This window comes from Bos grunniens, chromosome 19, assembly GCF_055505025.1.
Source record: "Bos grunniens cultivar Pamir isolate PY7600 chromosome 19, Bosgru_T2T1.0, whole genome shotgun sequence".
Classification (NCBI taxonomy): domain Eukaryota; kingdom Metazoa; phylum Chordata; class Mammalia; order Artiodactyla; family Bovidae; genus Bos; species Bos grunniens.
In genome coordinates, this window is record NC_141183.1 from 24,794,767 (window position 1) to 24,807,738 (window position 12,972).

At 60.2% G+C, this 12,972-nt stretch overlaps 1 protein-coding gene across 4 annotated transcripts; it reads right to left on the reverse strand.

Annotated features, from left to right (window-relative positions):
• Nucleotides 1-391: 391 nt before the first annotated feature.
• On the reverse strand, nucleotides 392-12,291 carry OSBPL7 (oxysterol binding protein like 7). 4 transcript variants are annotated; one of them, XR_015146881.1, is made up of 23 exons: nucleotides 12,112-12,291; nucleotides 10,606-10,755; nucleotides 10,366-10,491; nucleotides 10,137-10,190; nucleotides 9,416-9,529; nucleotides 8,999-9,109; nucleotides 8,793-8,910; nucleotides 8,052-8,155; nucleotides 7,631-7,723; nucleotides 7,421-7,553; nucleotides 7,250-7,344; nucleotides 6,968-7,063; nucleotides 6,194-6,331; nucleotides 5,529-5,622; nucleotides 4,627-4,859; nucleotides 4,370-4,507; nucleotides 3,567-3,630; nucleotides 3,388-3,466; nucleotides 2,353-2,497; nucleotides 2,111-2,255; nucleotides 1,898-1,980; nucleotides 1,560-1,682; nucleotides 392-1,378 (listed from the first exon to the last, which is right to left on the reverse strand). XR_015146881.1 is itself a non-coding variant. In XM_086355426.1 (23 exons), the coding sequence occupies exons 2-23, from the start codon at nucleotides 10,678-10,680 to the stop codon at nucleotides 1,270-1,272; spliced, it is 2,514 nt and encodes an 837-aa protein (XP_086211552.1). In that variant the 5' UTR covers nucleotides 10,681-10,755; nucleotides 12,112-12,291; the 3' UTR covers nucleotides 392-1,269. The 4 variants fall into 4 exon arrangements, 2 of the variants coding, with proteins under 2 accessions (XP_086211552.1, XP_086211554.1); XM_086355426.1 differs by having other exon boundaries at nucleotides 1,898-2,024; XM_086355428.1 differs by lacking the exons at nucleotides 10,137-10,190; nucleotides 10,366-10,491; nucleotides 10,606-10,755; nucleotides 12,112-12,291 and adding an exon at nucleotides 9,644-9,784 and having other exon boundaries at nucleotides 1,898-2,024.
• Between the last annotated feature and the right edge of the window lie 681 nt (nucleotides 12,292-12,972).

Consider the following 12,972-nt stretch of genomic DNA (forward strand, 5'->3'; position numbering starts at 1 on the left):
TTTCTGCCTGGTTGAAGAGTCTGGGTTTTCCCTGAGAAACTCAGAAGCAATGGATGTATTTGAAATTTCTCTTTTAAAATATCGGCCCGAAAGCCAGCATTAAAATGGAAGTGACTGGAGGCTCTGAAAGTGAAAGAAAGTGAAGTTGCTCAGTCGTGTCCGACTCTTTGTGACCCCATGGACTATAGCTCCAGGCTCCTCCGTCCATGGAATTCTCCAGGCAAGAATACTGGAGTGGGTTGCCATTTCCTTCTCCAGAGGATCTTCCCAACCGAGGGATTGAACCTGAGTCTCTTGTGCATCCTGCATTAGCAGGCAGGTTTTTTACCAGCTGAGCCTCAAGAAAAGCCTGAGCTTGAGCACACGTGTTTTTAAAGGAATGGTCACAGGCCAGAGTTTGAGACAGTCTTTATTGGAGCTTGGAATGTCATAGCAATTCACCTTTATCAGAGGCAGACTGGTAAGATGAGCAGCAACGGGAGCAGGACGTCCGGCCTACATGAGGAATCCTGCTCGCCCGCAAGCAGTACACAGGCACACAGACACACACACTTCTACAGAGACACGCACACGTGCTCGATCACTCCTGGTGGGTCAGAGGCCAGGTACCCTTCCTGCCCTGCCTGCTCTGGGGGGATCCGCTGAGCTGAGACTGAAGGAAGCCACTTGAGGACCAGGGACGAAGGAGCTGGCGGCTGCAGGCGTTTTGCGGTTTGGGAGAAGGGGATCCGGGAGGATGGGAGAGACTGCCAGGGCCAAGCAAAGGGAGCCCCCCTGGGCCAGGGCATGGAGAGAAGATGCTAGAGATGGGGCATGGGAGGGACAGGGGTGGGAGAAAAGGCCATCCCCTCTCCTTCACTCAGTCCAACCACACAGCCTCACAGCAGGGGCCAGAGTCCTGGGCCGAGGAAGCCTGGGGAGCATCAAGGGGTCCCCTGTGTCCTAGGAAGGCACTGAAATGGGGAAGATCTTGAGGGCCTGGAGACTCCCCCAGGAACCCCAGGAGGGAAGGAAGGCGGATGGCAGAGCAAGGAGGGTCTTACATGCCGGTTGTCTGGGGGCAACAAGACTGGGGAATCCTGCTTCCCACCCCAAACAAGGGGTGGGAGATGGGCTGAGATGAAGCCCCTCTGGCCGGCAGAGGGGAGAGGGCCAGAGCCAGGGCTGCCCCTTCGGTCTCCAGGGCAGCGAGTGGGAGAGCCTGGCCCCGTCCATGTGTCCGTGGGGGCAGGAGGGAGGAACCGAGGCCTCCTGCCCCTGGGGCCTGGGCTACCAGAGCACGGCCCCGTCCAGGTTCCCGTAGCCCGGCTCGGCCCGCAGCCGCCAGTACGTGTTGTTAGTCACCCACCACTCCTTCCCGCTGCTGTCCGTCTGCCGCCTGGGAGGAAGGGGCCGGGGAAGGGGAGGGGTGAGCGTCCAGCACTGAGGCCGGTCCCGAGACGTTGCCTCACACCATGGGCCCCACTCAAAGCAGCAAGGGACTAGTGGGGAGGGGGCGGCCCTGAGTTCAGAGAAAGGCGGAGCAGCAAGGGGTGGTGGTCGAGGGGGCACGGGGGCACCTGAAGAAGCGCGCCTGGTGGACAATGTTGTTCTCCTCCATCACTTTGCGCCTGTCTCGCTGAAGCTGCTCGATCCTTCTCTTCTGGGCCTCAGCCGCCTGTATGTTCCCCTCCTCCAGGTACCTGGGCACCCAGACTGCCGTCAGTGGAACCGCCCCACCCTCAGGGGCCCCCAAATCAATCCAAGGCTTCTGTCCCTGCCCAGTTCTGCCCTCAGACAGGTCCCATCTCCCTGAGGCAACACCAAGAAGGAAGGATACAGTCCCTGGTCTGTGCACAAACCCCCATGGGGAGGGAGAAGCCCGGTGCTTCCAGAGTGGCTCCCACCTGGCACTGACCTCTGGTCTGGCCGGAGCCGCGTGTCCGTGGAAGGCAGGGACCGTTTCAGCTCTGCAGTCAGCTCATTCAGCTCCAAGGCAAACTGAGTGAAGCCGAAGTTTCGCTCATAGTTTGGGGGCATTGAGTCTAGGGGGAAGGCAGGGGGCTGGGGCAGGTGGACTGTGCGCAGCTGCCCTCACCCCTGCCCAGCCCGCCCCAAGCACCCCACTTACTGGGCTTCCAGATGCACTGACCGCCCGGCGGGGGTCCACGGTACAGCCCCTCATGCCACTTTCCAAAGAGTCGGTGGAGGACACGGCCACTCCGGCTGAACACAGCCCCCTGTACCTCGTGGACGTTGGAGCTCCAGTACTTGGCCTGGCGTGGGGGTGGGGCAGGGGGCTTAGGAAGCGGTCCCCTCCCCTCCTAGTGGAGGAGCTGCTGGGGCAGGGAGTGGGGGCAGGGGGCTGCCCACCTTGCAGAAGGTGAGCTTGCAGTGGCAGGAGCTGTCCTGCGTGTTTCGGATGAGCACCTCCCCGTAGTGCTCGATCCAGCGCTGGCCACTGAGGATGTTGTGAATGCAGGACGTCACCTTATTCCACTCAAAGTGGTCCCCAAACCTGAGAGAGAGAGCGCAGGGTGGGTGAGGGGCAGCTGGCTGGCCCTGGGGAACAAGTGCTACCCTGACCCGGGGAGTGTCTCTCTCATCCGAGCAGGTCACGTGGGTCTGGGGAAGGAACCCCGGCGTCCTGGTTCCAGCTCGTGGCCCTTCCATGAAGGATGACATATTTATTAAGTAGAGCAGCCTTCCCAGAGAGTACTCAACTAACACATCTCCATTTGCTGAGAAAGCTCCTAAATGCCTAAGTCATGGGAGTGAAAACATAGACAGTGTCCCTACTCTTGGATGCCGGGGACCACGGTGGGCTGATCATATACAACAGCCTGTTTACTATCCACTTCTGCTGGCTATTGCTTATTACTCTTATTTTATAGACGAGCAGACTCAAGTATTTTTGCTACTGCATAACTGTTAAGTGGCAGAACTAAGACTCCCACCCAGGACTGTTGACCCTGAAGCCCAGGGTCTCCTGCACCCCTTGTACTGGCCTCTGATTACAGTTCCCCATCTGTAAGATGAGCTAGGTGCGGGTGCTTCAAATACAGTTTGTGACTCGTCCTAAAACTACTTTAGATTTCTGTGTGTATGTGTGTGTGTGTGTGTGTGTGTGTGTGTGTGTGTGTGTTATAGTACCCTGGCTTCAAGTCTCAGATGCATTCCTTACTGTGAGTCATGGTCAAAAATTGTGAAAGCCTCTTGGTCAGATGGCCTTGATGAGCCCTTCCAGCTCTAAGACTTTCCCCTTTCTTTACTGACAACTGCTGTAAACATGGCTGTAGAGTGTCCAGACACTGCCCTACCCCGAGCAGCTTCAGGATACCTCCCCATCCCAGCCCGGAGCATGGCCTGTGGGCTGGGCCCGGCTGCCCAGCACTTAGGAACACTCACCTGGGCAGGCTCACGTTGACTGTCCCAACAGGCACAATCTCCAGGGATTTGCCCCAGAACTTGTTCTTCCACTTCATGTCTGGAGTTGGGTTGGGGAAGGAAAAGCAACAGCAGAGGTAAGACCAGAGGGTGTTCCAGCCCCTCCCCATCTGCCCTTCACTCCCGGCTCCAACTTTCACCTTGCCAGAAGATGAAGTTCTCAGATTCTGCATGGCACGCTGAGATGGGGGGGTGATGGGAGACCTTGAGGAGCAAAGAAGTTATCTGGAGGCTGCTCCTGAGGACCGTGGGGTCCTGCTCCTGACCCCAGGCCCCCAACACCCCTCACTTCCACCCCAGTTCCCCTGTGAACCAGAAGACCAGCTAGTTCCAGGTCTCTTGTCCCTGTCATCCTTGGCCACCACCCAAATTCCACCATCCTCTCCTTTCCCACAAGCCCCAACTTTCTCCCTTCTCGCTCACTCCCCTCCAGGGCTCTCCTTGCCTCTCCCCATCCCCTGGCGCCCACCACTGCCTGAGTGTTCCCTACAAAGTGCAATTCTAAGAATGTCGCTCTACTGCTTAAAACCCTCCCATGACTTCCCGTGACCTTCAGGATTTAAAAGCCAACCAATTAACTGTTCCTTATATTCACCCACAGGGCTTCTCAAGGTTTGGTCCTGCCTTGTCTTCCAGCCTGGTCTCTAACTCTTTCCAAAGGTGCTCCATCCATCCCTTTACACTGCCTGGAACAGCCTGGTCTCCCACCTCCTTGCACACTTGGCCACCTCCAATCCACCCTTCAAGACTGAGCTCAAGAATAACCTTCTATGAGCTTCCTTGACCCAGAACACGATGCAGGTATTTCAAGGAGTGGGGACCTCCTTTCCTGACTGCCCATCTGCAGGGTGTTCTCACCCCTGCCCTGGCCCCCTGAAGCCTGGATCCTCCCTGGCCTCATCCACACAGCTCCCCCGCCAGCCCGCTTCTTCCTGGCCTGCACCTGCTCACTGATGAAGCGGAAGCCTCGGTCAGGGCGCTCACACTCATAGGTCTCCCCCAGGACAGGGTTGAAGGGCTTGCAGCCCGCCCGGTGGTACGTGGAGGAGTAGGCAGACACCGCGAAGGCTGCAATGTACACCTAAAGGGGGCGGAGCACCAGGGGATCAACGGAGATGCTACCCCACGGCCACCTCACCCGGGCGAGGATGGGGCTGGGAGACGCATCGTGGGAGGTGGCAGCCGCCGGGGCCGGCGTACCATGCGCTCGCAGGGGTCGGCGGTGCGGCTGGCCCGGTCTAGGAGGCTGCTGTACTCCAGCTCCTCACAGAGCCGCTGCAGGGTGTTGAGCGGCTCGTTGAGCTGCACTGGCATCGACACCTTGGACAGGTCCTTGCCAATGTTGTTCCGCAGGATGTTCCACAAGCTCACGTCAGTGCCGGGCCCGCTGGCAGCTGGCAGGCATCGGCGGCGGGGCGGCCCCACGGCTGCTCCTGGAACACAACTCACCTGTCCCTCTCCGCTGCACACCACTTCAGGGCCCCTCCTAAGCTCCTGCAGCGCCCCGAGGTGTGCTCACTCCCAGGCTTCAGGCTCGACTCACTACAAGGAGCCGGGGCAGGTGGCAGGGGGCTAACTCTTGAGGAGCTCCCGGGGATTTAGGTGGGCACAGGGCTAAGAACCAGAGGACGCTTCCCACTGTTGGAAACGGAAACCCTGCACCCCAGAACCCCTTCCTGAGTCCCATCCTTGGCTTCCACTCCCTTTCACAAACACAGAAACCAAGGTCAGGATGCAGGTTATCCAGCCCATCGTACAGACAAGCAAATGGGCGCCTGGGAGTAAAATGACACTACAAAGCCAGGCTGCTATAATAAAAGGTGGCAAAGTGGGCTCTTCTGCCTCACGGAGGCCCACGTGAGCCTCCTCAGAAGCCCAGTGTGGAGGCCGGCCCCAAGCTGAGCCAGCCCCACCCTGCAGAGCCACCGCTGGAACCCAGGTCATAGCTGAGCCTTCCTCACTTCCAGAGTCACCCTGGAGTCAACGTCCAAAGCCATCAGCCCACCAGTCCTACAAGGGACGACTTCCCAAGGGGCCTGGGCCCGGCACGCTCCTTTTCCGGGCCCACCTCCAGCCCTCCCTCCTGCTCGCCAGGTGGGTACCTTTCTGACAGCGCTCGGCTCCCCGGAGATCCAGCACCTCCTCGGACAGGCTGGTGGTGACTTCACTGGTGCACGATTCCTCCTCCTCCGAGCCCTGGGCCGGGACAGATGACAGGCCGGGCAGACTAGGCCTCCCCGGGCAGCTGGGCAGTACCCAGGGCCTGGCGAGAATCTGCCCAGCTAGCCCTTTGGTGGGAAGGGGAAGAGAACATATTTGGGGGGTCTGAACCCTAAGACACTGCCCCAGGAGGCCTGGTGTCATGGTGTGCCCTGCCACCTTGGGAGGGAGAGGGCCCCCATCTCAGGGACCTGGTGGACATGAAGGGAGGGAAGTAAGGGATTCCTGGGGTCCAGGGTTGGGAAGGCAAGGGTCAAGGGAGTGCAGAGGCTGAAATGGGGTCACAGAAAGATGACTGGGGGTACAGCTGAGGCAGCAGTTTCAGGAGAACCCATGAAGATAGAGCACATCAAACTGGAAGAGGGGTCCTTAGCAGAGATTTCCAAGCAGGGCCACACAAACCCAGCAGGTCTGGCCATGTTCCCAGAGAGAGCGGCTGAGCTGATTAGAAAGGACTTGGGGATCTACTGACTCTAGTCTCCCGGAACCCCAGCCCTCTATTCCCAGGGTCCCTCCCCTCTCACAGGCAACTTCCCCCTTCCCTCACCTCATTCTCAGAAGAGCTGGCAGAGAGGAGAACCTCACAGGCATCAAAGAACTCTGTGTGGGAGTCAGCAAGGGATAGGACGCTGCTCTGGGACAGCTGGGGGGTCAGCTCTCGCCCCTTCATGTACAGAGCTTCTTGCTGTTGGGAGCAAGACTGGTGTCGGCCTGAGGCCCAGCCAGGAGAGTCAGGCCAAGCTCCCCTGGCCTGACAGTTCCCTCGAGAGGAAGTGTGACTGGGGACTTTTACTGTCTGAGTCGTGCAGAGCAGGAGATGTGGAGGGGAGTGAGCATCATGGGGTACGAGGCCTGGGGAAAGGTCCCGGCCTGGGAGTAAAGAGACACAGGTTCCACAATAACTGCCTGCACTTCCCGGCACTGGCTCTGAGCCCAGCTCTACGCCCTTGGCATGTGTCAACTCAGTCCCGACACTCACTCTGCAAGGTAGGTGCCATTATAACCCCCACTCTGTACATTAAGAGACTCAGGGTCACGAGGCCGGCATGCAGTACAGCCAAATTCAAACCCATATAGTACAGGAGCCTGGGCCCATCATTAGATCCATTAAGGCTCAGTTTCCTTATCTGTAAACTTGAGGGTAAGAATCGACTTCCTCACGAGGTCCTGACTTAAAAGCGCTCTACACATTATTAAGAAATGATCTGGATACGGCTGCTGCCTGTGTTCTGCAAAAGGGGCTGGAGTTTCAGGTCTGAAAGAGAACCCTGCCTTCACTCCTGCTGAGAAAGGAGGGCCCCACCGTCCACCCAGCTCCCACCTCCTCGGGATTGAGGGAGCTGAAGGAGTCTGCAGTGGTGTCGGAGGAGATGGACAACGAGTGGAGGCGCCTCGGGCCGGCTGAAGTCTCAGAGACCTGCGGGGAGAGAGTGAGGGAGCCAGTACAGGATGGGGATAGGGGAAGCCCCCCCCACACACACTGAAGGTCTGTCAGGCAGGGCCTGCCTCAACCAACCCCCTTCCTGGTCCAGCCCTGCGACCACCCCCAGGCCTGCCATCTTCAGGCCGCTCCTCCCACTGACCACCCCATCCCCAGGCTCACCCCCAGCCTGGATGGCTCCGAACCCGGGTGCAGGTCCCTCAGTCGGTCCCGTTCAGCAGTGAGGGCGGCCAGGACGCTGCTGAGCGAGCTGTGCACTGTGGGGGCAGGGTCGGCCATCAGACTCCCTTCCTCTCTCTCCCCCTCCCCCAACCTGCTCCAGCTCACACTCACCCTTCTGGGCCAGGGCCCAGAAGCTGCGCTGCAGGTGGGCATAGTCTGGGGGCGGCAGCCCTCGGGGGCCCGAGGGGTCTCGGGACTCCAGGTAGCGAGACAGGTTAGGAACTGAGCCATGGAGACGACCCACCTGTGGGTGAAGGGGAAGGGTGGAAGGGCCCAGCCTCCTTCAGTGCCTCCCACCCAGCGTCTCAGGGACCACCTCACCCGCCCGATGGTGTCGTCCTTGGCAAAGCTCTGTGTGCACCACATGCGGCTGGTCCGCTTCCCCTTCTTGGGTCTCTCCGTCGTCACCGAGGCCTGGCAAGTTGAGGTGGGTGAGTTTCGGTCTCAGGGTGGAGAAGACCCCCGAAGCCAAGAGAGAGGTGGACGGCCAAGGAGGAGGAAGCAGAAGACCGACAGCCTGGCAGCTGCCTGGGCACAGGGGGAAGGGGTCGCTCCAAAGGGGCAGAGAGACAGCCCGGAGGCAGTCTGGACACAGTGGGGAGGGGCAACTGGGAGACGGTGGCTCTCCAGTAAGTGGCAGCATGTAAGGGGGCCAGGGGACCTGTCTGGGGAGGTGATGGAGATGAATGCGGCAGGAGGGGAGAGAGCCCGGGGCGGGCCCCTGTCTCCGTCTGGACCTCACCTGGTGCGTGGGGATGACAGGGGCTGAGGGAATCCGGTGCAGGGACTCCAGGCTCTGGAGGAGTCTGTGTAGTTCCTGGAGCTTGCCCTGACACTCCGAGAGTTCTGTGGGAAGGATGGATGAGGAAGGCCCTCTCCCAATACTGGCCAGCTCCCCTCCCTCCTCCAAAGACTTCACCAGCAGCCTGGGGAGCCCCAACACTGCCTCCCTCTCCCACTCACGAGCCCACGGCCGCTCCAGGCTACCACTCTCTGGTTTGGCCTCCAGGGAGCACCCGCACCCCCTCTGCACTCTGTCCCCAGACCACACTTCGCCTCCGCTGCCTCCACACAGGCCAGGCGGCCCTCACCCTCGCTCTCCTGACTCCGTCTGCATTTCCCTCTCCCAGGCCAACATCAGAGCCCCCAACTCTAGGAACCTGATGCCAGAACACACCCCTTCCCTGGCACTCCTCCTCAGGCCCCCTCCCTGTGTTGGCACCCAGGATCTTCTTTGTCAGGAGTCCCAGCCCTGTGTCCAGCTCTATGTGCTTAGAGCAAGAGCCCCACCATCTCTGTGAGCCTGAGGCTCTGGGGGTAGGGCCCAGGAGACCTGATCAGCCTAGAGGCAGAGGCTGTCGCCCCCACTAGACGGGAGCTCCCAGAGCAGGAAAAGAGGTCACACTTTCTCCTCCTTGTGACTGCTGATGCCACCGAGACACAAGAGCATGGGCCCTCCCCATGCAGGCCAGGGGTCCCTCACCGTGAGAGCAGCGGTCCAGCCCATCACTGTCCCTCAGCCAGGAAGACACCTTCTCCCGAGGTCCAACCCCTGGCAGAGCCGAGGCACTACCCGATACCGGAGGCTGGGCACCGGTAACCTGTGGGGCGAGTCAAAGGTCAAGAAGGCAGCTCCTCTTTGAATCTCAATCCTCACGTGAGCGGGTCCTGCCCTGGGGCCCATCTTACCTTCCAGTGGGCGGTGCTGGGCAGCAAGCTTCGGGGCACATCCAGGTGCTGGGCTGAGCGGTGGGCACGCAGCTGGGCCACCCAGCTCTGGAACAGGTCCTGGGACTTGATCTGCAGAGGTGATGGAGAACGAGAGGGACGCATGAAGGGAAGGATTGCTTTCTAGGGGCAAGAAGTTGGGGTTCTGGTCCCCAGGCAGGCAGGATCTCTCCCTACAGCACACAGATGGTGCAAAGGCCCCTCTCTGTGCCTGATCACATAAGAACCAACAGGGCCAGTTTGCCGTTGGCTCTTGTACATGGTGGGAACTCCCCTCTGGTCAAACTCAGACGGCCCCTCGGCCCCTGCCCCTATCTCCTGCGTGACCCAGTGCCTCTGCCAGGGGGCAAGCCACCCCCTGCCTCCCACGGACGTCACCTTGAGGTGGTAGATGTTGTCTTCAGTGTCAAGGTCAATGCGCTGGGCCTTTTTGTTGATGGACATGACCGACAGTCGGACATCAATGGAGCCATGGAGCTTCCCCTTGGTGATCTGGGATGGAGAGACCAAAGAGGGAAAGGGACGTGAGTTGAGGCCACCGGGCCAACTCAAGGCCACCATCCCCTTGAGGTCATGCTAGGTTCGAAGGTCAGGCAGCAGGTTCACCTTCAGGCTCAAGTGACAGTGTCAGCAGGACATGTCAGTCGTCCTCCCGTGCACTGGCCAGCCTGCTACATCATGTCACAACCAGAGCTCCAGGGAGTCACAGGGCGAGGAACACTTCCCACCCTCGGGAGTCTGCAGGCAGGGCTGAGGACAATGAACCTCCTGCAGAGCCCAGGTGTCTAGGCCTTTAGTTTCTCGTTCTTGCCTGAGCACGGTACGAGGACAAGGATGATAAAGCCCCTCGGTCTTGGGCACTAATCTGAGCCTGGCACTGTCCCAAGAGCCCTCACCCAACAAAGACTCTACAAGTGGGTGATCACCCTCTCTCCACCTTAGGGGTGAGGAGTTGAGACCCAGGGAAGAAACCTGCCCAAGACCCCACGCCCAGAAAACGGCACACCTGGGATTTGGGCCTTGCTCTAGGGGATTCCAGAAGCCCCCTGCCTGCCCAGGGCCCCCTCCTCTCACACCCACAGCCGAGGCCCCAACTCACATCTTGCCGAGTTGTCGCGTAGTGAAGAATCCCATCCTCGAGCACGAAGTATCTCTGTGAGGATGCCCAGAGGGAACAGGACCGGGGTGGGGGGCACGGAGAGGAAAGGGTGTGGGGAGAGCAACCACACGGAAGTCTCTCCTCACACACAGACAGCCTGCGCTGCCCAGCGGCCCCACATCCCTTCTGGCCCCTGCATCTGGCCCCTCCCTCTGCCCTGCCACCCTACCTTGTGCCAGCCCTTCAGAGGCCACTTCCTCTTCTTGAGCAGGTGGCCTTCCTGCCTCTCGGGCATGATACCCTCTGCCCCCAGCCGGCCTCGAGGCTCCTCCACCACCTCCCACAGCTCGCTGGCCTGCAGTCCAGGACAAAGGACGAGGGGGCGGGGAGCGGTGAGGCCACCACATCTGTCTGTCCCCTGAGGGCCAGCCCCCCGGCCTCCGCCCCCACCCGCTTCCCACCCTCAGACCTGCTGGGCACCGCTGGGCTTTGCAGACTGAGTGCTCTCGGCCAGGGAGGGAGGGTCCCAGTCTTGGAAGTCCATGGGGAAGTGAGTGGCCACTCCCTGCTGAGGACGGAGAGCAAAAGGGGAGGGACGTCACCTTGTCCTGAGGGGGCCCTGGAAGCAGAGAGAAATGCTGTTAGCACAGACTTGGCTGTCACCTTCCCCACCTCCACCCCCTCCTGCTCCCTCTGAGTCTTGAGAGCCCCAGCACATCTTCCGCTTACCTGCCAAGCCCATCCCGAGCCCATCCCCACTCTGGGCAGGTCTCCCTGCCCACACCCTCCGGCTGCGGCCACTACCCAGAGAGGCAGAGTGCGCAGCAGGCAGGCCGGTGCCAAGAGAAAACCTTGAAAAGTCCGCCCCGCCCCACCTTAGGCACACACATTCTCTGGCTCTTGGACACACTGGGTGCTTTCTCTGAAGGATTCCCTGGGGGTAATCAGAGGTGAGCCGGGCAGTGAAGGAAGAGCCTCCAAAATAGGGCAGAGGGATTCAGGGACTGGGCAGGCGAGATCTCACCCCAGCCCCTCTTCCTCGGGATCCCGACCCCACCACCACCACCACAGAAGTGCAGGTGCCCCTGCCATCAACCTTTTACAGAGCACCCCCCAACCCTTGACCCCAGCTCCACACAGAGCTCCCCAGCTGCCTGACCAACTGACCTCCATATCTTCTACTTCACGGGCTCCCATTGTTCTGCCTGGAGAGACTGAGCCCTGAGACAGCTCCCATTTTCCCCTGGGCCCCCCATCAATCATCCTCTCAGGATGCCCACTTCGGACCCTCGGTCCACCGCGCGCCCCGCCCCCCCACAACCTCCTTTTTTCCATCCCAGTCCTTGGGGCTCCTGAGAAACCCCATCCACCTGGAGAGAGCTGGGGACAGGCTGATGGAGACGCATGCTGAGGTCCACACTGGTCCCTCAGCCGTGCCCACAGGCGCCCTGGGCACCAGTCTTGGCCATCCTGACTCCACGGGGAGATCAATAACGCATGAGACTCCATGTGTGAGAGATGGGGGAGGGGACTGGAGGGGCAAGGTTGGCCTGAGGCTGGGGAAACAGCTCACATCTTCCGATGGAGCTAGCAAGCACCTGAGGAGCTGAGGTCAGGCGGGACAGGGATGTGGGGGGTGCGGGTGGTGGGAAGGCCAGGGCAGAGGGGTCCATGCTACGCTACGAGCGGCTGATCTGGGGGAAACTCCTGCACTCTAGCCATTGGAAGTTACCAAAGTCTTCCAGTACTGGGACATCTCTGTACCCTCTTCCTGGCCCCACGGGATCCTGGCCCCTCACTCCTTGTGCGTGGAGGGGCAGACTCTGTTACAGAGGGCGCAGGTCGAGGTGAGCCAGGTGGCTGCCCTCTTTCCAGCTCCATTCCCGCCCTCATCTCCAGAGCAGTGACCCACCAGCTTCAGGTGGGAGGAAGCCCTCTCAGGGCATGTCAGCTGATGCCAGAGCAGCCTCCTTACCCCAGGGTCCATGGACGCCAGTGCTCCTTGGCCCGAGCACCGCTTCACCTCTGAGTCACGGTCTCCGAACCACCTGCTCCCTGCTCTCAGAGCTGAGCAGTGGCGGCAGCTGCAGCAGGAACCAGGAAGGAAGGAGACGTCGGAGCCTCCCCTCTAGCCGGATCTCCTCGCCTCCCCCTCCTCGGCCCCTCCTCCTGCCGAGCTCCAGGCGGCCGCTCAGCTCTGCCCCCCTGCTCCTGGGAGGACTCAGGGCTGAGCCGACTCCCCAGTGCCCAGGCTTGGGAGTGAGGACAGAGTCCCCTTTGGGCTCAGTTCCAGATAGATCACAGAGTACCGGGGAGTTGCTGGCCTCAAGCCACCGGTCGTAAAGAATTTACTCATACCAGCATGGCCTTGACCCGTTAGTACCCAAGGCCGTTTCCTTGTTAACCCCTGCTTCTCATTTTACAACTGAAAATAGGTGGCTAGATTTGGAGCCAGCAGAGCTATCAGGTTGACAGGAAGGGAGGGATGCCCCAAGGGGACACAGTCGATGGTGCCAAGGGCACAGTCAGCAGGGCAGTCAAGGTAAGAGGGCCACAGTGAGGCTGTCACTGGGGTGATGCGCCGCCAGGTCAGGACATACGGGGGCTGGAAGCACCTAGGTGGTAGGACACCCCCACCCACCCCCGGCCTACCTGGATCAGGAGCAGGTCCAGGGCAGTAACAGGCTGGCTGGTAAAGGGCTAGCTCAGCCCCCCTCTCTGAGCACCTTTGCCCTTCTGCTAGAGTAGTGTGCAGCTGCTCAATTCTAATTAAAAACTTGCTCTTGCTGAAAAGTCTGGAATTTATTCAAATGGATGGGAACTGGACTGACAGCTA

Excerpts from the sequence above, each read along its gene's own strand:
- OSBPL7 (XM_086355426.1), bottom strand. The coding sequence starts at position 10,680 with ATGGACTTCCAAGACTGGGACCCTCCCTCCCTGGCCGAGAGCACTCAG. Across the intron at positions 9,530-10,136 it reads ACGCGACAACTCGGCAAGAT|ATCACCAAGGGGAAGCTCCA; the intron begins GTGAGTTGGGGC and ends TCTCCATCCCAG. Across the intron at positions 5,623-6,193 it reads CCAGCTCTTCTGAGAATGAG|GGCTCGGAGGAGGAGGAATC; the intron begins GTGAGGGAAGGG and ends GTCCCGGCCCAG.